Source organism: Onychostoma macrolepis, chromosome 21 (assembly GCF_012432095.1).
Source record: "Onychostoma macrolepis isolate SWU-2019 chromosome 21, ASM1243209v1, whole genome shotgun sequence".
Taxonomy (NCBI): Eukaryota; Metazoa; Chordata; class Actinopteri; order Cypriniformes; family Cyprinidae; genus Onychostoma; species Onychostoma macrolepis.
In genome coordinates this window covers 17,311,905-17,338,166 of record NC_081175.1, presented here as the reverse complement: position 1 = coordinate 17,338,166, position 26,262 = coordinate 17,311,905, and the positions used below count along the sequence as shown (strand labels likewise).

Sequence of the window (26,262 nt, the reverse complement as noted above, 5' to 3'; positions counted from 1 at the left end):
TAAATTAGTTTTTTTTTTGTCAAATTGTGCATCCTTGTAAACAAAACTGGAACTTTATCAGAAAAACAACAATTTTTTTTTCCCTAAAAAAAAAAAATTATATTTATTTATTTATTGAGAGAGAGCGAGAGAGAGAGAAACTGTTTAAAACAGACAATTCGGTTTGCCCAAAAATGAAAAATCGGTCATCATTTACTCACTCATTTTGTTCCAAACCTGAATGGCTTGTGAACACAAAAGATGAAAAATGTCTCTGGGCCTTATTGACTTTCATTGTATGGACAAAATCTGTTCTTCAAAATATCTTATTGTATTCCACAAAAAAGGTCAGTCATACTGGTTTGAAACATCAAGGTGACTGATAATTCTGTCAAAATTCACTTTCGGGTGAACTATCGTGTCACACTTTATTTTAAGGTCCAATTCTCGCTATTAATAAACCATTAACTATGATTTTTGCCTCAAACTCCTAATTTAATTAATAGTTAGTAAGGTAGTTGTTAAGTTTAGGTATTGGATATGATTAGGCATGTAGAATACGCACATGCAGAACATGTGCTTTATAAATGCTAATAAACAGCCAATTTGTTAATAATAGGCATACTAATAAGCAACTAGTTAATAGTGAGAATTGGTCCCTATATTAAAGTGTTACTGAACTATCCCATTAACTGTTATTATATAACCAAACAAGCAGAACCTTGAAGTTTGCCATAAGCCACCAGAGATCCGCTGAAGGTGACTCCACCAATGTAGGTCCCCAGGTAGGCAACGATTTTAGTGAGGTTGGCTGCAGGATCAGTTGCGAAGTGTGGATACTCCACCATGTACTCTGCCACGCAGGTGAGCACGGCCGCCAAACCCACCAGACTGTGGAAAGCGGCAACGAGCTGCGGCAGGTCCGAGATCTGGATCTTCTTGGCAATGGTCAAACCTGCGAACAACAAAGGGGAACTCAGGCCTGCTGGTAAACGGGTCACATCCTATGAAGCGGTCTGTGTGTGTTGATGTGAATCTGGAGCACAGGTTGGGGGAAGGGTGTGTAGGGGGCATGTTTGGGGCGGGCTGAGACCTCAGGGTGGAAGCATCTGGAATCAAGCAGCCTTCTGGTTTGAGCTGGGGCTGGTCGGGATGGTTTAAACTACGTTCCAGCAGGTTTCCAGGAATAATTAGCAATTTAGATTAGAAATGACTGGCTACAAAGCGTGATACCGTGCTGTGTGACTCACATGACCTGATGACCATTACCTGGTTTTGCGGGGAAATCACAAGGTTATTTACCATTTACATTTACACACTTGGAGGTTCAAAGGCCGCTGACTAAAGAAGAAATGCATGCAGACTCAAGCACACAAGTGTACTCACCAGCAGTGCCACCCACCGCCATGGCCGCACTCATCTGTGCCATGAGCTCAGGAGAAGGTTTCAGCGCTCCGAAAGTGGCGGCAATGCCACCGACCACTCCGATCATGCCCAGGGTGTTACCGAGACGGGCCGTGGACTGGGTGGACAGACCTGCAAGAGCTCCCACGCAGCATAACCCAGAGCCCAAGTACATCATCTGCACACAAAGAGAAGGTTTACAGGAAGTGAGGAAAAAAATCCTTCAGAATTCATTTCTCTTTAGAACTACAGCATATAACTAGATTTTCACCGTTACTATGGTGTTCTGAGCTGAATTTATCATGTTGCTCCGCATCTTTGATATCTTTGTTACATTTTTGAGCTTCTGTCATTATTATTATTAATAATAGCCTTAAGTTATTAATTTTAATAAATTGTATTTACAAATTTAAATTAATTTCATTTGAATTGTATTCATTTTATTTTATTACTTCAAATGTAAATAAATTTTAAAATGTTGACAACTAAATGAAATAAGCTTGTTTTTCCATCTTATATTTAAAAAAAAAAAACTGCAAGTTCGAACCAAAGCACTTGAACAAGTTGCATAATTTGAGGCAAAATCCATGTCCCATAGTACAAATGGTACAGAAGAATTGCAATAAACTAATAAAAAGTAATGCAGTCTTACCTGTTCAATGTTGTAGCCGCTTTGAAGAGCGACCCCATAACCCCCAACAAACAAACCAGCAGGAAGAAGATACAAGTAGTTGTATTCTGGAGGATCAGTGGGCCGTTTGAACATGTCCAACATCCTCCGAGTAACCAAGAAACCACCTGATCAAAAAATAAATAAATTAGTAAAAACACAGTATCGTCAACATTACATTTGTGTGTACCAAGCTTAATTATTTTCAGCATTCATTTTAAATTAATATCAATAAATAGAATTATTAACTTGATATAAACTATATTTTTTTTAAACAAGTCACTCAAATGTGTAAAATGTCCTAATTGAGTTGCAGAAGGATGCCATGAAGAATGACGGGAGTCACTCATCTGCTGCTCATTAGCGAAGTATTTTTAAACCGCCATGTGATTGCATTTACATTCATTTTCCTGGCTTACGCCGTCCTAGCTAAGCAACGTACTAGGACGATTACCAAACCAAAGCTTTTCATTCGAAACTCAGACGGATATCCAGTTTCACTCAAACCTTAGTGACCCCTTCCTCTGAGGATCCCAGCGAAATATACTCAGAAGTGAATGCACTTAGACGGTTTAACACAATGTATACAGCATTAGAAAGAACGTTCCATTTTCCCACAATTAAATGTGAAGGATATCCAGACATTACAGTCAGGGCCAGAGAATAAAATATGTTTTCATTCCTGTCATTAATGGAGCAGGTTCACCATAAATTCCTCGTCTTTTATTGAAATTAAATTGGAAAGGGCAATTGTTATTTTTTCCCTGCATGCACTTGTAACAATAAAAACGGTCGAAAAGAGGATAGGAAAAAGCGACCAGAATGTCCATATTTCTAACTCTAAGGTTTATGGGTAATGGGACTGCGGGACGAAACGCCGTGTATGAGGAATGGAAATAACAAAAACCATCTTTCAACTGAAATTAAACACCTGCCTTCTGAGAAGATAAATATATAAATTCAGACACTTTATGTGAGCTGGAACACATATCAAAAAGCTGTTATTGTAGCATGATGAAAAATGGCTGTAAAAGCCTAGTAGCATGCCATTAAATCACCAACACAGCCTCTGACCTGGACTGGCGTCTTGGCCAACCGTACCAAGACAGAATGAAGGGGTCATTGGATTCAGGATGGCATTTTGGCAAACTGCCCACTTCAAGCCATTTTCCCCCTTTTCCTCCTTAATGGCCCTGTTGGTTGGTTTTGAGCAGAGCCTGATTTATGACATGACCGAGGCTCTTTGAAGCAAAACTGCCGCGTTGACATTTCCTGCTTCAGGTGTGAGGTTTGACGGACTAAACTATTCCACCTGGAAGGAACGGAATACGCCGCTCTTCTCACGAACACAAGATGCAGGGCAGCCAGAGGGCAGCGAGTGGCCCGAGTGCACAGCCCTCACCTGCTCGCATCTGTAATCTTACTCAAATTCAGCCTCTGATATTTTAGCAATGTTTTATCTTGCCTTTCGCTGCTGGCAGGTACAGAATGGTGTTTCTCTGTGCACTCACCGGCGATGTTGATAGAGGAGATGAAAGCAGCCAGTACGGCCAGGGTCTCGGCTGTGCAGCTAGGGAGTAATCCACCACCCATGAGGGAGAGCCCACCAACAGCAGTCAAACCTGAAAACACACGGCATCCATGTTATTTTCTCAACAAAAAAAAAAAAAATTGTAATACATTTCGTAATATTTTAATAAAAAATTACTTTCAATTCAAATAATGCAGTTCTTGAAATAAAAATCAATTTAAAATAAATACATAAAATGGATTTAAATAGTAATTCATTTCAATCATTTTAATTTTAAAAAACAGTTTTGCCTTAAATTTTGATTTTATAAAGTTATTTCTTAAAATAAAATTGAGAAAATAAAATTGGGTGCTGATAACAGCTACTAAACTATAATGAGATTTGCAATATGAGTTGACTGCAATAAATAGCATTCCATGAGATAAGTCACTAATTTTGAATGACTGAAAGAATTTTTTTATAAAAGTTTGATTGCAAAAATTCACATTTTATCAGAATACACCAATTTTGAATGGCATGAATAAATAAATAAATAAAAGTAGTTTAACAGTAGTTTAGCCTATGAAATGGGAGTATAAAAAAATAAAATTTCAATACCTTCTCTCGCAACTAAATCGTTGGGTAATTATTCTGTATATAAATTGCAGGCATCAGGGAGCCGCTACTAATATGCAGGGCATTGAAACCGCTTTCAAATACGCGCTCTCATTTCACTTTCGAGATCACACAGACTCTATACTACGGAGCGGCAGTACTTACTTACCACACATTTTACAAGATTAGATATTTGTCAGTGGTGCTCAGTATCTGCAAATCATTCGCCATTGTGCTATCAGTCACCTCTCCTTACTCCGTGTATATGTGGCAAGTAACTTTCATGTGCTGTAATGGGCAACCGCTAGCTAGCGGCTAATGTCCCTTTAGTGGCTCCGTAGAACGCGCTATTTGTTTTCCGGGCCTTTCTGCATACGGATTCACGCTTCGGGCACACCCCTAACCTCGCCCCCCGATGTCATTGTCCATCACAATGTTTCACTGTAGACATCACCCAACCCTATAACAGCTACAATTTGAGCCAGATGTAATCATTACATCCATGCTGACTAATAAAACATATGGATAAATATTTTTGACAATTAAAAAAATTAAAAAATTTAAAAAAATAAACTAGGCTTATGACAACTGTTCCAGTCATTTCCCCCTCTAATAAAGCACAATTCCACTTGAAATCTTACGTAATATGCTTAACGCTGGCACAGCGCACTCAGCACTCAAAACAAGTCATTTCTAACTCATTTTGATCGGGAATTAACGAGGACAACACTGGCATCCCCAAGGGAAATCTGATAACCATCACCTCTTTAATCGTTTTCAAATGCTTCCGCGGCATCCACTTGACTGACCAAACCTGAGGTGGCCCTGATAGTTAGCGGTATCTTAAGTCAATGGAGTGTGTAACTGTTGGTAAGCATTTCCTCTCACTTTGTAATTCTGAAGTAACAATTGATCACAGACCAGCTCGCAGGCCAAAAGCACGCTACCACAACACTGCAGGAAACACAACAGACGATTTGTAAACCTACACAGGCACGAACCGCCACACACGCACCCAGACATGCAAAGGTCTGGATCTCTGTAAAATAAAACCCTTGGATGAAAATGAAAGATGCCGGAGTCTGCTCGAAATCCACAAACGGATTGCTGTTGTTCTAATGACTGGATAATATTTCAGACTTTCTGTGATCATGGAGAATAAAGCGATGAGATGGTTGGAAAGCAGGGCTGTTTTAAGCAATGACACATCCATTAGATCACCGTCACGTCGCTCAAATGGACCTAAAACCAATATCTAATAGCCTAAGTTTATCAGTAAAGATTCCTTGGATCAGGTGATGTCAAACGCTCATAGCAAGCGATGTGGAGTCATTCTGATTCACCAGTTTCAGGTAGATTAAAGAGCAAGAGAGGAACTCTACTCCACCAGGAGCAAAAGAGTAACTTTATGCTTCTGGAAAAAAGTTCTCCCACACTTTCAATGAGAATGAGAAATTCCACATTAGTGGCTTAACGTCTCGGTCACTTTTGTGAGAGCTTCATTACTTCTGGCACCGAAAGAAGCAAATTCAAACTCGCTCACATTTCCAGGCCTGTGAAAGACACAGTTCAATAAGTGTCAAATATGTAACACCTCGTACGCAAATACGACAAAGAAAAGCAAGAGAATGTCTCTACAAGACTAATAAAGTAATACACAGGAAGTGTGCAGTAGGTCGAGGCAAACTAATTGCTTCAGTTGATTCCCCACACTCTTGATGTGAAGTTTATAGCTCTCTTGACATAAAGGACTCTTTAATGCAGACCACCAAGGACTTGGTGGTGTTAAAAACAATGAAACCTTTCCTGATTTCTCAGCCTGCTGAGAAAAATGAATAAAAGCTTAACGAAGCACAGAAGCATCCTTGATCTGCCTGGCTGATGATGGCATGGCCTTCTAAAGACTGTTGAACCCTGGGACCTTAAGTCTAGACTAATGAAGACCTGAATTCACCACTTAAGGGGTGGGCTACATCGGCCCATCACAGATGCTAACTCAAGGGTGGGAAGAAAAAAAAATTAGGTGACAGTTTCTGCCTATTAAAGCAAGTGGGTAATTCACACCCACTTGAGAGCCCTCTGTAGCTAAAGGGCAAACTCAGATGAAGAAATCAAAGCGCTTTGATGACCTGTGCTTAAGATAAAATGAAATCCTGTGACATTTCAAAATTTAATATCAGAAATTTCAATAGTTTCTCCATCAACAATGTACAGTGGTGGCCATAATTATTAGAACACTATTAATGGCAAAATGAATGTTTAGAAATCTAAACTGATATTTCCTACTGACACACTACAGCAAAAAGATAGAAATAACAGACTTGAAACCATTTTTAGCTGGTGAAAATACTAGTGTTCTAATAATTTTGGCCACCTGTGTGCGTGTGTGCTTGTTTTTCTATTCAGGTGGGGACTTAAACCTGAATACACACAGACTCATGGGGACTCGTGTCACGGTGGGGACCTAAATTGAGGTCCCCACGGGCAAACAAGCTAATAAATCACACAGAATTAAGTTTTTTGAAAATCTAAAAATTAAAGTCTCCTTTAAGGGGTAGGTTTAGGTGTAGGATTGGTGTAGGGCAATAGCACATACAGTAAGTACAGTATAAAACCATTATGCCTATGAATGTCCCCACAAGGATAGTGTAAGTGTGTGTGTGTATATATATATATATATATATATATATATATATATATATATATATATATATATATATATATATATATATATATAAAAAAATTAAAAAAAAATTAAAAAGATAAACAATTTAGTTCAGCAATTAATTTGTTTGTGCACTTGATTTACTAACTTACCAGAAATGGCATTTGTAACAGACATAAGTGGGGAGTGAAGAGCAGGAGTGACACCCCACACGGTGTGGTATCCCACGATTCCCGCCAGGCCAAAGGTTGTAACCATCTGAGTGAAAGCTGCATTGGGAGCACACAACCCAAGACCGATCGCTGAAGCCAGACCTGGGTAGAAATAACAAGATGTCAAACATTATGGGTTTGTTTTTCAGTAAAGGTAATTTTGACTGCACAGACAAATCAGCCGAGTGCCAGGGGCAATGTGCCCTGTTTATACATCCCATAATCCTCTAAAAACCATCAACATCGCTGTGGGCCATGTACACCTACCACCTCAACTCTAATATAGGGAACATTTGCTGTCCAACTCATTAAATTTTAAAACTTGAAAAAGTTCAAATTAAATGTTTATTAAGCTGGGAAAAAGTACCATAACTACCTTTTGGTAAATATATAAGATCTCATAGTTGGTTTATTTATTTTTTTTAAAAAGCAACAACAAAAATTATAATCATCAAATACTGGTATAATAGTAAACATTTATTTTTATAATAGTATATTACTGTTACCAGTGGTCTTAATAATAGGCCATTTGGTATTGCCAACTCACAGACCAGCCATTTGTGAGTAAGAAAACCTCTACACCATGCCATGACAGACATACACAGCAGGAGGGAAGGAGCAACACAACTACCATTTTATCATCCTAGGTTCCTGGCATTCAGATGCCAGAACGGGCCAAGGTGATGTGGAAAATAAAACAGCTCGCACTGCAATTAGGTGACCAATTGCGATTACAAAAGGCAGCGATTTCAGCCTTCCGAGCAAGTCAGGATTCCCTGTACCTAAACTCATACAGATACAGGAAAACCATGAAAGGGCAGGAAGATCTCATTTGCATGTTTGTTTATCAGCCGGTGTTTATTTACGTGCGAGTTGTATTTGCGGCTTGTCTGAGTGAGGAAGTGAGCGCTTTGATGTGAAGCCAAAGTTGCCTCTCCTCACACAAGCGGTCCTCAGGCGTCTGCAACCAATAGAATTCATTTGTGTGCCGTTTAGTTTAGCGGGGCCTTGGAGTCTAATCACATCTTGGGACAAAGCAGCCAAACAGGGGAACTGCTATTTTTGGAATTTCTTAGCAATGCAGATTGTTAAGTGGATAAAAGGAAGAAAATAAAAATCAGATTAATCTCAAAGGCTATAAAGGGGGGCCGCTTTAAATGTACACGGCAACCTTATTAACATAGTTCAATGTCAGAGACCACCAATGCAGCTGTCTCTTCCTCTTAAAACACACGGGGAGCCGCTTTCATATTAACCCCAGGGGGGACCCAGAGAGATCCGGCGGGAAGAGGAAGGCAGGGAGGGCAGCCGGACTGTGATTTACCTCCGGTGTAAACCCCAGCTGTGGTGAGGGTGGCTCTGAAGGGCGAGATGGCAGCTGCCCTTTCCTTCTCCAGCTCCTGGACAGACTTTTGTTTTGGAGGTGCTGCCACTGGGACGTTGTTAGGTTGCGGCGCAGGGAAAAGCACTTTTCCATCCTGTAGACAGACAGAGAGAGTGAGAGCCAGAATTCAAATAACACCACAACTCAACTCCTTAAAAGCTAAATGAGCGCCAGAGAGATATTGAGTCATAAATTTCAAACGGCTCACATCCTTTAGCTCAGGGGTGTCAAACTCATTTTAGGTCAACAGCCAGACTGGATAAAACATCTTCTTATGCAGGCCAAATTTTTGTATTTGTTAAACTTCAGTGTATCCATGGAGAACACATGCACGTCAAGTCCACAAAACCACTTCGATACTTATTTCACCGATATTATGGTATAACAAAATGGATTAAATTTACTAATTTCAATTACACATACACAACCAATATAAAAAAAAAAAAGAGTTGCTAATATCATGTAATTTACTTTAATATTTTTCCTTATACCAGTCAATGCCAAATCTCAAAGTGTGATGTTGTCTTGTCCAACTTTGCACAGATGCAATTTCAACTTTAAAAAAAGTGTGATTTTGCTAGATGTTTGAGTGTCAATTTTATGATGATTTATGATGTGATCTATAACACGCAACACAATTAAGAACGTTTATATGTTAAATAAAATTAAATAAATAGTTTACCTGCATAACTACTGAACCTCGGATGACGTGGTCCATTGTGCCGTAATCAAACTCGTTTTTGACGTCAAAGTGAAAAACTTCCTTGTCCGGGCTGATGGCACGGATTAGTTTGATAATGTTGTTAGAGTATAATGTGCTGGCCTGAGTCGGGAGGCGACTGGGAAGATCAGTATAGCCAATGTGGATCACACCCTATAGGAAAGTACAGAAATACATTTAATGAAATAAGACAGACAAATATGCGAATATACACGCACATTCAAAAGATTTGGGTTGGTAAGATTTTTTAATGTTTTTGAAAGAAGTCTCTTATGTTCTCCAAGGCTGCATTTCTTAATTTATTTATACTATATACACTGCATTTATAAACAAAATGGCAATTGTGAAATATTATTACAATAAGAGTTTTGAAATTTAATACATCATAAGAAAGCTGAATTTTTCATCAGCCATTACTCTAGTCCTCAGTGTCACATTGTCCTTCAGTAATCACTCTAATATGCTGATTTGCTGCTCAAGAAACATTTCTTATTATTATCAATGTTGAAAACAGTTTTGTTGCTTAATAACTTTGTGGTAACGGTGATATTTTTTTCTAAGATTCTTTGATGAATAGAAAGTTCACATTCCTGTAGCTCAAAAAGTGAAGCATAGCTCTAACAACGCCAAGATTTGGATTTAAAAAGTCTGCCAAATGCAATGTAAATGAAAATGTTTAAAAGAACAGCATTTATTTGAAATAGAATGTTTATCATTTCAAATTTTAAAGACTTGGATTTAAAAAAATAAAAAATGTATTCATGACACCTTGATAAGTGTAAATACATTAATCCTGAATAAAACAAATTAAAAAAAAACCTTGAAAAAAAAAAAAACCTGAATGTTCCTGAAAAACACATGAAGCTCATGCAAGATCCCCAAGTTGTTGTTGTACTGTTGCAGTGTACTCACTTTGTGAACGGAGAGTTCTCCAGGAACCGTGGTCTCAATGTTGCCCCCAGCTTCTGCAGCCAGGTCCACCACCACTGAACCATCTTTCATGGTCTCCACCATTTCCTTAGTAATCAGCACAGGGGCCTTCCGACCTGCATAATAATTTCAAAACAGTGAGACTAGTAAACCGAAACCATGACTGATATGCATTTAATAAGACTCCTCTGATGTGCCTTTTATCCGTGCAATCCAATATACTGATAAGCTGCTTTGCGGCTTGTTGGTTTTAAAAAAAAAAATGCTATTCTGATAAAAGTGGAACAGATTGCATGCGTTTTGACGATCTGAGCGTGCTAAAAACTGCCAGGTATGTAGTGTACAAAAAGGCCAACTGGTGGCTCCATAGCTTCAGGGATGGAAATAAAATAACATTGGAGTGACACCAGGAGTGTGCACAAGCATGCGAGAGTCACAGGAACCGACTTCAAATGCCAGCGGTACTGAACAAGCAACACAAACTGGAAAAACTCTCTGCCAATCTAAAGCAAGAGCGACAAAACAACCCTTATGTCACTCAGGAAACTTCATAAACATTCTCTGTTATAGACACCTGATTTTTATTAGCTTTCAGTCATGGAGATTCAGACAAAACATGCTTCAAATAAACATGAAGCACATCTGCAGCCACAGAGCTGTAAAATTGGTAATTATGCTGTACGTAATTAGTCATGTCGGGTAATCCGTTTCTCTTTTCAAATGCCAGCAAAAGTCATACAAGTATCAACTTAAGGATTCTGAGATAAACCAGGATCACGGTTGAAAGAATAGTTCAAATGTAAACTTAAAATTGACACTTACTCACCCTCATGTACTTTTAAACCAAAATGTCATTATTTTTCCATGAAAAGCAACAAAATGTACTTAAGAATCATCATTTTTTCCCCCAGTTCATCATGACTAGAGACTGACAAGCTCCAAAATGGACAAGGAAGCACAATAAAAGTAGTCCATATTCTAAGTTTCTTGAAATCAAACAATAGATTTATAGAGAGACCAAAATTAAGTGAAGCAATGATAATCTTCACTTCTGCTGCAGCTCTTGGATAGTAAATTGACAAATTTTCAATCAGCTTTGTATTGTTACAATATCAGTAGTGATGCATGTTTTTTTTGCTATCTGCACAAAGGCATTCCTGTTCGTTTGTCAGAAAAAGTCTTTCGACAGCTACAGGGCTTTTTTGAATCAAATTTTTGTATCGTCGCTTAAGAATAGTCTGATAGATTTACTAATAAATAAACAAACAGCAAACCTTTATTAAAATCCCACATTGCCAGTGCTGATTTACCCCACGTCTATGATGCAGGTTAGACATCTATAACAGGTTGGACATCATATTTTATTGTAAAGCAGCAGTAAATGTGAAGGAAACTTGTCGATTTTGACTTAAAACCTTTCAAACAAGAATATAGCCAATATAGAGCCATATGGACTATTTTGTGCTGCTTTTTGGGCCTTCTGAACAACACAAGGCTGAGTAAAAGCTAAATTTCTGGCTGAACTCTTCCTTAAAGTCAAATGGAAAAATAAGAGCATGTGCAAACACCACAAAACTTATTATCTGCAAGAGTACATGCCAAAGAGGGCATGTGATGGAAAAAGAGTCAGATTGGATGGAAAGGGAGTGAATGCTGCAGGTGTGCGTACCGGGAATAAGCGCAGTAGTGACAATGATGTCAACATCCAAGCACTGCTTGGCAAACAGCTTCATCTCTGCCTCGATGAACTCCTTGGACATCACCTTAGCGTAACCGCCCTGGCCTTCTCCTGACTCCTTCACATCCACCTCCAGGGGCTCGGCACCCAGGGACTTGAACTGCTCCAGTGCGTCCGCTCTGGAAGAAGAGGACAAGACTAATGCAACACTGCCACCGAGAGGAAGCTTGCTGAAACTGACGCTGATGGAATCAGTCAAGCAGATGAAGTTTTAACTTTAATGTTCCATAGCACAGAAAGGATGTGAATTCTAACTAAATGCACCAAACTTGGCTCACGCTGTAAGATCATAGTCATTAAATCATAGTAAAATGTAGCTTTTAAAAAAAAAAATCTCTACATTTCAAACCATTTTGGCAGGATTAGCTATGACATCACTGTTTTCTTGCACAAGACCTTTTTATGTCCTTGCTTTGGGAAAAAAACAATAAGAAAGAAAAAAAAAAAAACACTTTCAGATAAAACAAACATCATAAATCTAAACTAGAGCGGAACGGTGACTCAAAACTCAAATTTATAAATACTGACAAAAATTGGATATAAAAGAGTATCTGTCAGATTAAAATTTTTAAAAAAAAAGGGGGAGGAAATACACAGAACATTAAGCTGCAAGCGAGAATCATCAGGGTCAATTACTGGAAAAAAGGAACAAATGTTATAGGCCAACTCACATTTGGCAATTGTGATAAAGTTGTTCTGGTAAACTATGAACACAATGCAACGTGGTTCTAAAGATGTTATGGCGCCCCCTAGCACCACAAATTGACTAGTAACATCTGTATCCAGACTGTCCTTAAAGGGTCAGGGATTCGCTATAGGCCTTTATTCAACTTTATTTTGTGCAATAATATTTCACAAAATTACATTTTTTTTCTGTATTTTGATCAAATAAATGCAGCCTTGAGCATAAAAAAAAACTCCATTAAAAACCTTACTGATGCCAAACTTTTGAACAACAGTGTACACTATAATTTTTTTATCAGCCATAATTTAAGTTTCTGCATGTAATTAAAAAGACACTAACTTCGTGAACTATTATTACAACTTAAAACAACTTTTTTGAAATGTTAAAAAGCTATTCCTGTGATAGCAAAGCTGAATTTTCAGCAGCTATTACATCAGACTTCAGTGTCACATGATCCTTCAGAAATCATTCTTATATGCCGATCTGGTGCTCAAGAAACATTTCATATTATCAATATTGAAAACATTTGTGTTGCTTAATATTTTTGTGGAAACCATGATAAATTGTTTTTAGGATTTTTTGAATAATAAAGTTGAAAACAGGCTTTACTGTCACTTTTATTCTAGTTAATGCATCCTTGCTGAATAAAATCATTAGTTTCTTTCAAAAAAAAAAACTAAGTTAACTTGCTAGAATAACTAAGTTGTATGACTTTTTACCTGGTGTCAAATCCCCTGACAATGGCACCCATAGCACGGGCAGAGCCAGCAGCGGCCAACCCAGCCACTCCACCTCCAATGATCAACACCTGCCAGTAAGAACAGCCTTTTTAAAATTCAAACTCTGAAATAAACAGAAAAATCTAATTTGGGAAAGTATAAAGTGCTAATATCTTCATCCAAGACCTAATGCGAGAAGTGTACGGCAATGAATCAAGCAAACTCAAATAAAAAAAAATAATTTAAAAACACTTCGGACGCGAGTGTGGTTATGCCAAGCATACCTTAGCAGGAGGAACCTTCCCCGCGGCTGTGATCTGACCAGTAAAGAAGCGGCCAAAGTTGTTGGCTGCCAGGATCACGGCTTTATAACTGCCAAGAAAAACAGAAGCACATCAATCACAGCTGCTGATGAGGCAGGAATCAAGACACTTTACGCTGGCCACAAATCTCACATTTGTTGACACTAATGACATTCAAAGTTTTGGTAAACGGGTCACAGCAGACTGGCCTGTGAAGTCTGACTATTTGTCTAGTATTTCCCACTAAAAATAATAATAGTAAATTTAAAAAATACAAAATATATTTAGGCAAGTCACCACAGATGAATAGGGCAATTTGTTAAACTTACTTCAAATGATTACAGGACATTCCATTCTGTATTAAAAGTTTTAAAATATCTTTAAATATGCAAATGAGGAATTATCTCATTTAAATTAAAAAACAAAGGTTTTGTCTGTAGTGTCTTTCCTTGAAAAATAAAAATAAGCACTATTATTAGTAGTATTATCATCACCACCATTATATAACAATATATTTTAAAAAATCATTATGCTTCTTTTTTCTTCTTGCTTTAGATGGCCTTACCCAGCAATGTTGGCCATGGAGCTGAGGGCATCATAACCCTGAGCAATAGTAACACGGGGCACCTGGTCCATGGCCAGGACGGTGGCCTTGCGCTGGGACAAGTGGTCCATCAGCTCAGGGTTCTGAGCGGGATAGATGAAACTGACGAGGGTGGCTCCTTCACTCATGAGGTCAGCCTCATGAACTCCCAGAACGGCGTTCAACATGGGAGCACGCACCTGTGGCGAACGGCCAGAGAGAATGAGCGTTGATGAAGACGCAGTTAAGTGAAGGTAACATAAATGAATCTAACAGTACCTTAAGCAGAACATCAGATGCAAAAACATCTTTGGCGTCCTTGATGGCGGCTCCTGCTTTTGTATACATGTCATCGGAGAACTTGGCAGATTCCCCTGCGCCAGACTCCACCACCACATTAAAGCCCTGCTTGATGAGAGCTTCCACTCCGGCTGGAGAGATGGCCACTCGACGCTCATTCTGAAAGACTTCCTTGGGAACGCCGACAGTCAGCTGTTTGTATGGAATGCCTGAAGAAAGAAACAAACAGAGAATTACAGAATCAAGCAGAGTCTGAAGAGGAACATATTACTAAGTGTTCGTGTCAAATGTAAAAGTTCAAAAGGTGGGTCCTGCACCAGCAGAGCAACGATCATTGAAATTACCGTAATGGGAATGATAATAGATTTCAAGGTATAATGAAAAATGCTGGTCTGGGTTCATGTTTTAGACTTATCTTAGCTTATTAATTAAATTGGTAGACAATTAATAAAAAAAAAGCATAAACATTCTAATTTTATTTTAATTATAATATAAAATCATTACAAGTAAATGTTATATTTTATTCTAGCAATTATCATACAATGCAAAGACTTACTTTTTTTGGATGTTGTACTTTAACAAAAAAAAATTTATGAAAAAGATTTTAGTAATTTAGTGGTTTTAAATTTAAAGTTTTTAACACTATTTTTACGTTTTTTAACATTCACACATTATATACACTATACATATTTTTTTAAAAAGATAAATTTTGTATTATATATTCAGAATCTTTACATTGTATTACAATTGCATTACATGCATTCATTTTAAATGTAATTGTCAAAATATGTGCAAATTCTCTAGATAAAAAAAAAAAAAAAAAGTCTGAAAATTGGATATTCTTATTTTAAAAATTACAACACTAGCAACAACCTATGTTGTGATTCTTTATATCTTTAAAATGTTCACCTTTTTAATCATCTACATGAAATTTGACTCAATCATCAGACAATGTTTCTTTGGTATTAGTTTCTCTAAACAGAAAATAAGTGAAGTGTGAAAAGCTGATCTCAGGTTGCTCTCATAGCCAGTATCGCTTTAGACCATTTATAACCGTGCAGACTCTCCATTTTGAACTCAAGGATAGGTCAAAGAGAAAAGCAGTACAGTAAAGATAAGAGTCAGACTAACAACTGGTGAAGCAGTTCATAAAGACCAATGGGTGGTTTAAAAGAAATGTGTAAAACCGTTGAGACCTTTGTAATGGACTGTAGGCCCATGAGGTCTCTGTAAGACTTGTGGTTTTACAGTTGTGTGCATTTTTACAGTAGGACAAGACTTTGTGACTTTGCAACCGGTCCAATTCTGCAGTCATAATTTCAAAAATATAACTGAGAATTCAAGCTGTAAAACAGAGCATGGATGGGTTTTAGGACGTGTAATAAAGTAAATCAAGTTGAATTTTTATGCACAGCTTCACTTTATGTGTTTTGGTCTGTAAAAGATGTGCAAACAACATGTGGTCTAGACAGGCTGAATATGCATCAAGAAGTCATCCAAGTCATGTTCTGCTATTGGAAGCAGGAGGTCGCTTGTGGAAAATTCCACCACAGGCCTGATCTATAGATAACAACAACATAAGCTCACGTGAATCACAGCCCGGAGGCAGACACACTGAAATACAGAGAGCAAAGACAACTCAAAGTATTTGGACACTTCAGCAATATGTAAATATGAAAAATTGAATGAATGCCATTAGACATCAACTGGTGACATTTAGCATTACAAAAATGACCAAGTTGTTGATTTTCTTTTACTCTCTTGGAAACCTGCATTACTTTGATATTTTGTTAATCAAATGCAATTAAATTTATAGCGGCATGTGTGTTTAAATATGTTTGAGGCCACTTTATGTCACCAGGTTCAAGTTTTACATTGTGCATTTAAAATTATTTGATTAAAAACTTAACAGGACAACTTAAAACAGTATTGCTCTCTGGCATATGCAAGGGCAATTCACTTTTTTGTTGTTGTTGTTGAAAACAAGAGACTACTCAAGAGCCTAATGTCAATGTCAAACCTGGCCAATCATGATAAAGCTTTATAATAACAACACTTACTTCATAAAGAAATTTAGACAATTATACACCACTGTTGTATAACGGCTCAGTAATATTTTATCTAATTGAAAAAATATATAATTTTATTTAGGACACATTCAATTGATCAAAACTGATGGTAATGACATTTTTGTAAGATATTAGAATGATTTCTGAAGGATCATGGTGACACTGAAGAAAATTCAGCTTTGCCATCACAAGAATAAATTACGTAAGTGACTTCTTTCAAAAGAATTTTAAAGGCTTAGTTCACCCAAAAATGAAAATTCTGTCATTAATTACTTTAATTACCCTCATGCCATTCCAAACCTCCATTCATCTTCAGAACACAAATTAAGATATTTTTGATGGAATCTGAGAGCTTTCTGACCCTCCACAAACAGTAAGGATATTACCATGATCAATGCACAGAAACGTAGCAAGTACATTGGTAAAATAGTCCATGTGACATCAGGCGTTCAACTGTAATTTTACGAAGCTACGAGAATACTTTTTGTGCGCAAAGAAAACAATAATAACATTGTTTATTCAGCAATTCTTCTCCCGAGTTACGGTCTTGCGCCATTTTGGAGAGTACCCAGAACGTAATCAGCGTTGTTTACGTTCAGCATGTGTGTGCTGTCTATGGAGGGTCAGAGACCTCTCAGATTCCATCAAAAATATCTTCATTTGTGTTCCGAAGATGAACGAAGGTCTTATGGGTTTGGAACAACATGAGGGCGAGTAATTAATAACAGAATTTTCATTTTTGGGTGAACTATCCCTTTAAAAATATCATACTGACCATACATTTTTGGACAGTACTGTGTCAATAAATAAATAAACATAAAATAATTATTTAATGACTATTTCAGTATTTCAGGTGTTTTTCCCCCATTTCCAGACTTAAATGGAAACAAAGTGAATATCTGAGGCCCACAAACCCCTTATAACCACACTGAAATCTGGCAGTCACCACAGACATGTGTTTCTTTTCCCAGCAGGCTTTCTCCCGCACGAGCTGTGCCACAGTCCTGGTTCCTCAGCTGACACACTGCCAGAAATAACCTGCCTCAGCTGTCATTACCATTCTTCCCCCTCTCAAAAAAACGTCTGCCATTAATGGCATGTCTCCAACAAATGCTGTATCCAAGCAGCCAGTACACTACTCAGGTCACTTACAGTACACTCATTCATTTCCTTCATAACCTTCAATGCAGGTAATAGTGAGGAGGGACACAGTGACCTTGAGGATCACTGCACATAAACTGCTACAGAAGAATAGAACGACATTTGGGAATGTTTAATTCGCTTTTGTTATACTTTATAACAAAATCTGCTGAGGTAAAACAAATTATGTTTATGGATAAGCACAAGCGAACCATACTCAAGGTCTTACTGAGGGGAAAAAACATGATTAAAATGTCCTCAACCACCTTATGTCACCCAATTACTAAAACAGAACGTGTTATATCTCGACACAATATTCCAGCACCATTACCTGGACTAGCGAGGCGAGAGAGGGCTTGATGGGTCCTAAAGAACCGCACACATGGGGTCTTCACCGTCCGGACAGTCTTAGCACAGGCCAGCCCGGAGAACAGGGGGCTGGAACAGCTGGTGGCAACCACGCGCAGAAGACTCGCCATCGGAGACACAAGGAGGAGCTGTGCAGTCGGAACGACCCTCCTCCTACATGTGAGGGAGAGAGATAGAGAGAGGGGAAAAAGAATTGAGCCGGCTGACCTATCCCATAATGCTCCACTCTGCCCCAGTCACTGCAGCTCAGATGTTTACCCAACTCCAAGGTGACACACATATGCTCACAGTTCACACAAGTGCGGGACTGTTTACTGGGCATTGAGTCATGAGGTCGAGGTAGAGTAAATATGAACAATTTTTAAAAAAGAAATTAACACTTTTATTCAGCAAAAATGCATTAAATTGAACAAAAAAATGACAATAAAGAAAAATGCATCAGTTTCTACAAAAAATATATCAAGAAGCATATTATGATCTAACACTGATAATAAGAAATGTTTCTACATGTGAAGTTTAAATTTTATTGAACATTTTATCATTACACACAAATTAAATTGTAATTTTATGGCAACTAGGCTACTAAACAATTGGTCACAAACTAGCATTTTTTAACAGAATTTCTGGCTTTATTTTGTACACTATTTTTTTTTACAAGTGGCTACTAAAAAGAATATTTTTGTTTTTATAGCTTTTCTTGATTGTCATTATTACTCAGCAATGTATATACAGCCTCTAAAGAACTTCATGGCTGTTTTGCAAGTCTATTTGTACCGACACAAAACGGATCAATTAATCCACAGGGTGAACCAGTCAAGGTCACAGTAAGGCAAACACTGAACTGTGTAGAAATGTATTTGTTTAGGTAAGGACTATCGCATATGAAGGCGATAAGGGTTTTTCTGAGTGAGACAGTGCGGGTCACACAGTAGCAGGAGGCCTTACAGGTCCTTTATTGTCTATAACACCATAAACACTGTCTGTGAGAGTCATCTCCAGTATATAAGAAACACACAAAAAGAATAATTAAGGAAAGTCTTTGTAGTTTGATCAATTTAAATACATGTCGAATAATCTTATTTTTTTGTAATATTCAATAATACAATTCTATTAAAAAAAAATTAAACATTGCATGATTTGTATTGTTCAATACTTTTAATATTTGTAAGTTGCTTTGAATAAAAGCGTCCGCTTTGATATTTGATAGGTGTATTTTATGTTAGACAAATACATTATCAAACATATCTAATAGGTCTCAGAACAAAGGACACCAAAAATGTTGTGTATTCATGGAATGTTCCAGTAATACACAGTTTCCGTTTATACACCAGTAAGTTAGACATCCATGTAATTTTCCTTTTTTTATAGATGCATCCCACACATGAAAGCTCTGCAGTGGTTATACATGTTTGAGGGCGTGGGAAACAATCAAATCACCGATTTACTTAAACGTGTGCAGACAGACTCTATTGGATTATCGTGCCAACTACAATCTAATTCCAGCACCAGAGGAACCACATAGGTCAGAAGTGGGGCAAAGTATATTAACTTTATAAACTACAAGGTTTAGAAAATTATATTTTATATATATAGTTAACATACACGATGAGGGGGGATTAGCATAAAAAATAACGGTGTTTGTCCTTGTGCCGGAGTTTGTTATTGGGCAGTTCAAAAGTCATTCATTCAAACACCTCAATGGCACAAGTCACGCAGAATTTCCGCTTATGTTTATAAACACATTAGCATATTTTAATCCATAGAATGCGGCTCAAGCCCACCAGTCCTATTCATTAAAATCATGCGTTTGCGTGGCTTATTTTCGGAAGAGAAAAGCGGCTTCAGGGTCGGTGAACCGACAGAAGGCGGGCTCAAGCGCTCATTTCCCCTTCATTCTTTTTCGTAACACACTAGCTTGTTAGCTAAGCAGAAACAATAACTGCAGGCTGTCGTTTGCATTTAGAGATCAAAGCAATACATGCCCTAATGCATTTCTTGCGATCAAATGACAAGGTGGCGGAGATCAATAATGAAGAATGAAAAGCTCACCGAGTTGAGACAGAGCATCAATGAGCGACCTTTGAAAGCGGGGACGCAGTTTACAGCCGCCACCCGGAAGCACTCGCGCTCACCTCTATCTGCGCCGTTCCTGTGCTTTCACTCCACCGTCAATCAACGCATGTAAATCAGTCATGTGCTGTGGGCGTTTGTTATCGAGGTTTAATAGACAGTAGTTTCGAACAGAATTAACGAAATACAAAATTTGTCTGTCAGACATCAGATTGTGTTTGGATTGTGTTGCTTTTGATTTAGGGGAGATTCAAAACTGGGATACACTGTAAAATTGTATCATGGTAATCATATTTACCAACAAAATACCATAGTTACCACAGTTAATGATTGTTGCTTTAATTTCCACATTTTATGTACATTTACATTTCATTTATTTATTTATATGCTGAACAAGTATTTTTTTTTTTTTTTTTTTTTTGTAGTAACAAATTCTGCAGTATGGTATTTTGACCGAAACTATACATATTTGCGATGAACCATTTCGCAACTGTCAACCAGAATAAACCTAGATGGTATATTTTGGGGTAAGTAAATAAATAAAAATAAGCAAGCAACCGAGAAGTTAAATATAAACTACTTTATTAAAAATAAAATAATTACATAAATACAAAATGTATGTATTTATTATTATTTATATATTATTATTACCGGATATTTTTTTTGTGTGTTTTGTTTTGTTTTTGAAAAACTAATATTTAACCAAAAATCTCTGATAGACATTTAGGCTATGTGATGGCAACTTTGGACTTAGTAAGATTTAAATGTACAGCAGAGGGCGGTAATAGACAAGAACAATACTTTTTTAAGAAAAAAAAAAAAAGGAACAAGAAAAGGACAGAAATTTTGAGAAAGGACATAGAAATTTAAAGATCCCAAACCACGTTATATTTGAAATGATGAAGTTTTTTAGCCTGATAATTTCTTGGTTTCTTAACCCCTAGAAAATGGAAAATGGGTGGAACTCAGTGTAGTTAACAGCAGAGCAATAAAAACAATAAACACTTGGTCATAAAAAATGAAAACAATTCAACAAGTAGCCGAACTCTGATATATGTTAAACAATCCTATAAAGTACATGTAGCCTAAAAAATAAAAAATAAATCTTTTGCATTGAATAGACCGTTTCCACATGTTCTATCAGTACTGGCTGGTGCTGTGTTTGTCACATGTTTCTGTTCAACTAAATCCATTTGTGGAATGTCTGTGTACCATGACTGTTAACCATTAACTTCAACCCAGATTGCTACAGCCACTTCTCACAATTCTTCTCACACCTGAAAAAAAGTTAAGCTTTGCACTTTGACAAATAAAAGTCCAATGCATTAATTAAAAGAAGGCTTTTGTATTATACTGTATACTATACTGTTATAATGTTAGATGTTAATGTAAAAATGTTGTTTTAAAGGGACATGTTTTATTTCATGTTTGGAACACACGTAATACCTTATTTTTCAGTCAGCCTGAGCAATAATAACTTTGCGATCTACAGTTTCTATCTAAAAATATAAGCTTTACACTTTCAATTTTTTCTTTCACTTCCTAGCTGATAACATCACGTGTGTTGGACATGCATTTCTCTAAGCAAATGTGTTTCTAATTTCAGTGTACTAATAAGAAACCAATTTTACAGTGTCACACTAGCCTAAAAAAATTTAAGATGTTTATTTAGGTTGATACAAAAACAAGTATAGATTTGCATGCAAGTTAGCCTCACAATAAGAAATACAGGAAGATTTTTGGAGTTCTGGTCCTAATCATCATAGTTTTGATGTCTGTTCTGCAGATGCATCGAGAGTGGACCGAGACAATGAAGACTTTGCCTATATGAATTATTGTAAAAAAAATATCTGTTACTCTTTCCATATCAAAATAGCCAAACAAATGAAATGTTGGCAACTAAGATCAAGTCACAGTGAAGTTTTAAAGGGGTTGGGTTTCATCCTGCCCTTTCATTCTTCTTCTACAACAGCTCATCCTCCATGCAGACACAAAGTTATGAGGCACAAGAAGCTGCTCCGCATGCCACACAGCTCACCATTGCTTTGAAGCTTAGAAATTCCAAGAGTTTCCTGTAACAAGGTCGAACTCTAATGTGAACCAGAAGCTGCTATTTCTCTCTCTGCCTCCTCACTCTGTTGGTTAGTGGAGAGTGTGAAGTCTCGATATGTCTCGTCTGTGGATCTTCCTGCTTCTGTGGGCACACTGGATCAACAGCCCTGTGCTTTCTGCAAAAGGAGGCAAGAGAAAACAAGTAAAGAATGAAAGTGGCCCTGCAACTCCCAAGGAGGACGTTGGGTCAAATGGAGCTCCCGAGAGTCCATCGGAGTCTGACTTCTTGGCTGATTTTGCCGGGAAACACCGCCTGTGGGTGATCACTGCACCATTGCACAGTGACAACTACCTGCGTATGATGGAGAAGCAGATCCAGGAGTCTGAAGGACTGAACTGTCGCTTGGCAGAGCGAGACACGCTCATCGTCACTATTATTCAGAATGCCATGATGGAAGGCAAAGTCCAACATACGACCTTGCAAGGAGAAGCCATTGTGGAGGTTATGGACTCTGAAATGGTAAGCAAACTTCTCCATTACCTTGAGCTGGAGGACCATACCTTCTCCATGCTGATTCTGAAGAAGAACATGAGGGTTAGTGAGAGATTTCCTTACCCGGTTCGCGTTGAGGCCATTCTTGAGGTCATCGACCAGCTGCCTGTGCGAAAGTTGGAGAAGGTCGCAAGAAAGGGGTTACCAGTGAAATGCAAGATCACAAAGAAGAGGTTAGTGGTGAAGAAACAGGGTACTGGCAAGCGTAGGACCTTCAGCCCACAGAGGCATGCGAATACCACATCCATCTTCGTGACACAGAAGACACGTCTTGACAAAAAGGCAACTTTGAGAAACAAAGTACAAGATATTTTGAACGGACGTTCACGATTCGTCATCCGTAAAGGCAGCTCAGGCAATGGCAAACCATCAGCTAAAGCAGGTCCAAAATCTGGATCTAGTGGAAATGAGAGGCTGAAGCACGATGACCAGAAGAAAACTCCAGACAGTGACAGACACCTAGAGCCAGAAACAGAAGTGAAAAAAGTTTCGGAAGCAGATAAAACACATGTTGGTGCAAAATTACATTTTGACACCCTCAATGAGGAGTTCAAAGGAGAGCAAACCGTTGACCATTCAAGCTCCAAAAAGAAAGGCAAAGGAAAGGATGGCAAGAAGAAAAAGGGGAAAGGAGGGAGGAGGAAGTCACAACGAGAAGCAGATGATAAGGAAAAGGCAGCTCTTAAAGAATTCATGCAAAACCTCAAAGGGAGAAGAAGACTTCTTGTAAGTTCTTGATTGCTTAGAAGATGCATACTTATTTGTAGATCTCCTGGGAAGAGTCTATCTGATTATTATGTAGTTTTTTTTCTTTCTTTTTTTGTGTGGCATAGGTGATTTCATCCCCAAGTGATGTCTCAAGTCAGTATATCAAACAGAGAGATGATAATGAGCTACTTAGCTGTGAGTTTTCCCACAGAAAGGTCTCAGTGCTGTCCATCATGGGTTCAGAACGTAATCCTACGCTACACATTCAACACTACCAACAAGGTAATATAAATGTATAAACACCTTTTTGCAAATTGTATATAAAGTAAACCACTTGTGAACATATTTATGAAGCTTCTTAGGGCTGTGTGGATACAGACTTCCCTCAAAAGAGCCATTTCTTCATAAATTGAACCACTTTTGTCACGTTGTATTGACTTAAAAGAACCAGCTCAAAAGAATCATTTGTTTGTTAATCAAACTACACTGGTTTTGCTGTATGTTTTTCACTCACTAAAAAGATCCGGCTCTTAAGAGCCATTTGTTCGTGATTGAATCATATTTGTTTTGCTGTGTAGTTAATAACGCTTAAATGAAGTGCATCCAGATCGTTCTAGCTTATGCATTTGTGGTGCCCTTATTGTTTAGCACAACTGAATGTAAAAATGCATGTTGCTTCTTTTAAAACAGATTCTGAGTCTCCACAAGCATCCCTGCCAGAAAAGTTCAGAAACCCTGAGTTAATCAGCGAGATCCGCAGAGAATATGGGCTGGACTCCAAAAACTTCTCAATGGTGTTAACTGACTATGACCTGAGGCCTAACGTAAGAACACTTATTTTCTCCTAATTCACAGCGACTTTGAAAGACTACCAAATCAAAGGCATACTTCTTGTGGTTTTAGCTTAACAGGGTTTTCAACAAGCCAACAGCTCCTTCTGATTTACTGGATTATATTGATAACTTTCCATCACGTCAGTCTGAGAAGGAACAGGAGAGAAAACTTCCATCACCCTGCTCTAAAGCAGAAATGAACAATCGAGAGGAGAACTCGCTTCTGAGGTAAACACCATGAGTTTCCCAATGCTTTAAACTATGATTACTATAATCATTCTAATTGTTCTGATTATCATATGTGAATTTTCAGGTTCATGTCTAAACGTAGACTTCTAATCATCTCAGCACCTACTGTAGATGACTACTCATTCCATCAACAGCTTCAGGCGCTTAATGGACAGGAGTGTCCACTGGGTACTGTATGCTTCATGTTCTCTGAGCTTTTGTGGATATTTCTTCAAACATGATCAAATTAACAGTGATACACTAAAGGGTCTTTATTGGAATCAATGGTTTCATGAAGAACCTTTAATTTTCATTGCAAAAAAGGTTATTTTATAGTGGAAAAGGGTTCTTTAGATTAGTAAAATGTTCTTTTGGGAACTCAAAATGGTTCTTCTATGGAACCACCGCTGAGAAAACCATTTTTTGGAACCTTTATTTTTTTAAAGAGTAAATTACGTTAAATTGCTACGTGTACTGCGTTAGGCTAACCGAGACTTGTCATAGCACTTGCATGTTGTTGCTCTTTTGTTGGTTTTGATCGCTTCTATTGTCCTCATTTGTAAGTCGCTTTGGATAAAAGCGTCTGCTAAATGACTAAATGTAAATGTAAAATGTTATATATTATATTGAACATATGGCAACTTAACTTAAAATTGAATCCACATGGACAGGTATTCGTCATTTTGCCTTGTTGAAGATTGTGGGTACTGGATCGACAGCTTCAGGAACAGTGGAGTTTTTTCCATTGAATGGTGAGATTTTAAATCTAATTTCGTCCTCTTTCCTCATTTTTTGCAAGTAATACATAAAGCTGTAACATCAAATATTATAGAATGGCTATGGAATATTGATCATAACCTACAGGGAAAAGTCAACCTGAGAAGGAGACGCTTTCACAGGATGTGGTGGAGAGTCTCAGGAATCAGCTGAAGATAAACCGTGACTACTTCAGCATGCTGGTGGTGGGTAAGGACGGAGATGTAAAGGCCTGGTTCACATCTCCAATGTGGTCCCTGGGAAGCATCTATGACCTTGTGGACTCTATGGAATTGCGACAACAGGAACAGAAACTGCAACAAACTCTTGGAATTCACTGTCCAGATGAGAACACTGGTACTTACCATGGTTACAGAGAAGAGACAGAGGACAGTTACTTGTACCACAGATCTGAGGACTAAAAGTCGTCAAAACAAAGACATTAGACATGCATATTGTGTACATGGCATGCATTTGTACATTTGTCATCCCCATATTATGTGATGCAAAACTTTACCTCTATAAATAGGTCTTGTATGAAATTCATACAGCTATCTTACCTGTTTGTTTGCTGTGTCCTGTAAAATTTCACTTCCCTGCACTTGGTTGCACATGCTACTATGCTTAAGTATAGCTAAAAGACATTGCGTGCAATTCTTGTTTTTAAAAGCTGTTGACATTAAAGGCTAGTTTTCTAAGCTGTAGAAAATGTCTGAGTGTCTTTATGAGTATTGAGTTACACTACTGTTGGTAATTGGTAAGATTTTTGTAGTGCTGGGCAACGATTAATCGTGATTAATCGCATCCAAAATAAAAGTTTTTGTTTATATAATATATGTGAGTGTACTGTGTATATTTATTATGTGTATATATAAACACACAAACATACAGTATATATTTTGAAAATATTTACATGCATATTTCTATAAATATATACAAACATAACATTTTTCTTAACATACAGTAATACTGGTACATAACATACACATATACATACATAATAAATAAACACAGCACACACATATATATTACGTAAACAAAAACTTTTATTTTGGATGTGATTAATC

At 37.6% G+C, this 26,262-nt stretch overlaps 2 protein-coding genes across 5 annotated transcripts in view; one reads left to right on the top strand and one right to left on the bottom strand.

Annotated features, from left to right (window-relative positions):
• The window catches only part of nnt (nicotinamide nucleotide transhydrogenase), a 38,304-nt gene extending 18,123 nt beyond the window's left edge, over nt 1-20,181 (bottom strand). The window contains exons 1-15 of one of the 2 annotated variants that reach the window (XM_058758001.1): nt 20,045-20,181; nt 17,958-18,148; nt 14,397-14,626; nt 14,100-14,317; nt 13,517-13,604; nt 13,233-13,321; nt 11,760-11,947; nt 10,073-10,206; nt 9,122-9,313; nt 8,380-8,533; nt 6,996-7,157; nt 3,565-3,675; nt 2,036-2,181; nt 1,366-1,561; nt 701-934 (exon numbers count right to left, since the gene is read on the bottom strand). In XM_058758001.1, coding sequence (XP_058613984.1) covers nt 701-934; nt 1,366-1,561; nt 2,036-2,181; nt 3,565-3,675; nt 6,996-7,157; nt 8,380-8,533; nt 9,122-9,313; nt 10,073-10,206; nt 11,760-11,947; nt 13,233-13,321; nt 13,517-13,604; nt 14,100-14,317; nt 14,397-14,626; nt 17,958-18,105 — 2,290 coding nt within the window. In that variant the 5' untranslated portion in view covers nt 18,106-18,148; nt 20,045-20,181. The remainder of the gene's footprint in view (nt 1-700; nt 935-1,365; nt 1,562-2,035; nt 2,182-3,564; nt 3,676-6,995; nt 7,158-8,379; nt 8,534-9,121; nt 9,314-10,072; nt 10,207-11,759; nt 11,948-13,232; nt 13,322-13,516; nt 13,605-14,099; nt 14,318-14,396; nt 14,627-17,957; nt 18,149-20,044) is intronic. The other variant, XM_058758003.1, reaches the window with a different exon arrangement.
• On the top strand, nt 18,285-25,986 carry ccdc80l2 (coiled-coil domain containing 80 like 2). 3 transcript variants are annotated; one of them, XM_058758006.1, is made up of 8 exons: nt 18,285-18,334; nt 22,038-23,396; nt 23,504-23,660; nt 24,069-24,202; nt 24,282-24,439; nt 24,525-24,628; nt 25,111-25,191; nt 25,304-25,986. In XM_058758006.1, the coding sequence occupies exons 2-8, from the start codon at nt 22,233-22,235 to the stop codon at nt 25,615-25,617; spliced, it is 2,112 nt and encodes a 703-aa protein (XP_058613989.1). In that variant the 5' UTR covers nt 18,285-18,334; nt 22,038-22,232; the 3' UTR covers nt 25,618-25,986. The 3 variants fall into 3 exon arrangements, with proteins under 3 accessions (XP_058613989.1, XP_058613988.1, XP_058613987.1); XM_058758005.1 differs by lacking the exon at nt 18,285-18,334 and adding an exon at nt 20,465-20,592 and having other exon boundaries at nt 21,852-23,396; XM_058758004.1 differs by lacking the exon at nt 18,285-18,334 and adding an exon at nt 20,809-21,352 and having other exon boundaries at nt 21,852-23,396.
• Nucleotides 25,987-26,262: the final 276 nt, after the last annotated feature.

Coding starts and splice junctions, on each gene's coding strand:
- ccdc80l2 (XM_058758006.1), top strand. CDS start 22,233: ATGTCTCGTCTGTGGATCTTCCTGCTTCTGTGGGCACACTGGATCAAC. Junction 24,629..25,110: donor TGGACAGGAGTGTCCACTGG/GTACTGTATGCT, acceptor CCACATGGACAG/GTATTCGTCATTTTGCCTTG. Junction 25,192..25,303: donor GGAGTTTTTTCCATTGAATG/GTGAGATTTTAA, acceptor CATAACCTACAG/GGAAAAGTCAACCTGAGAAG.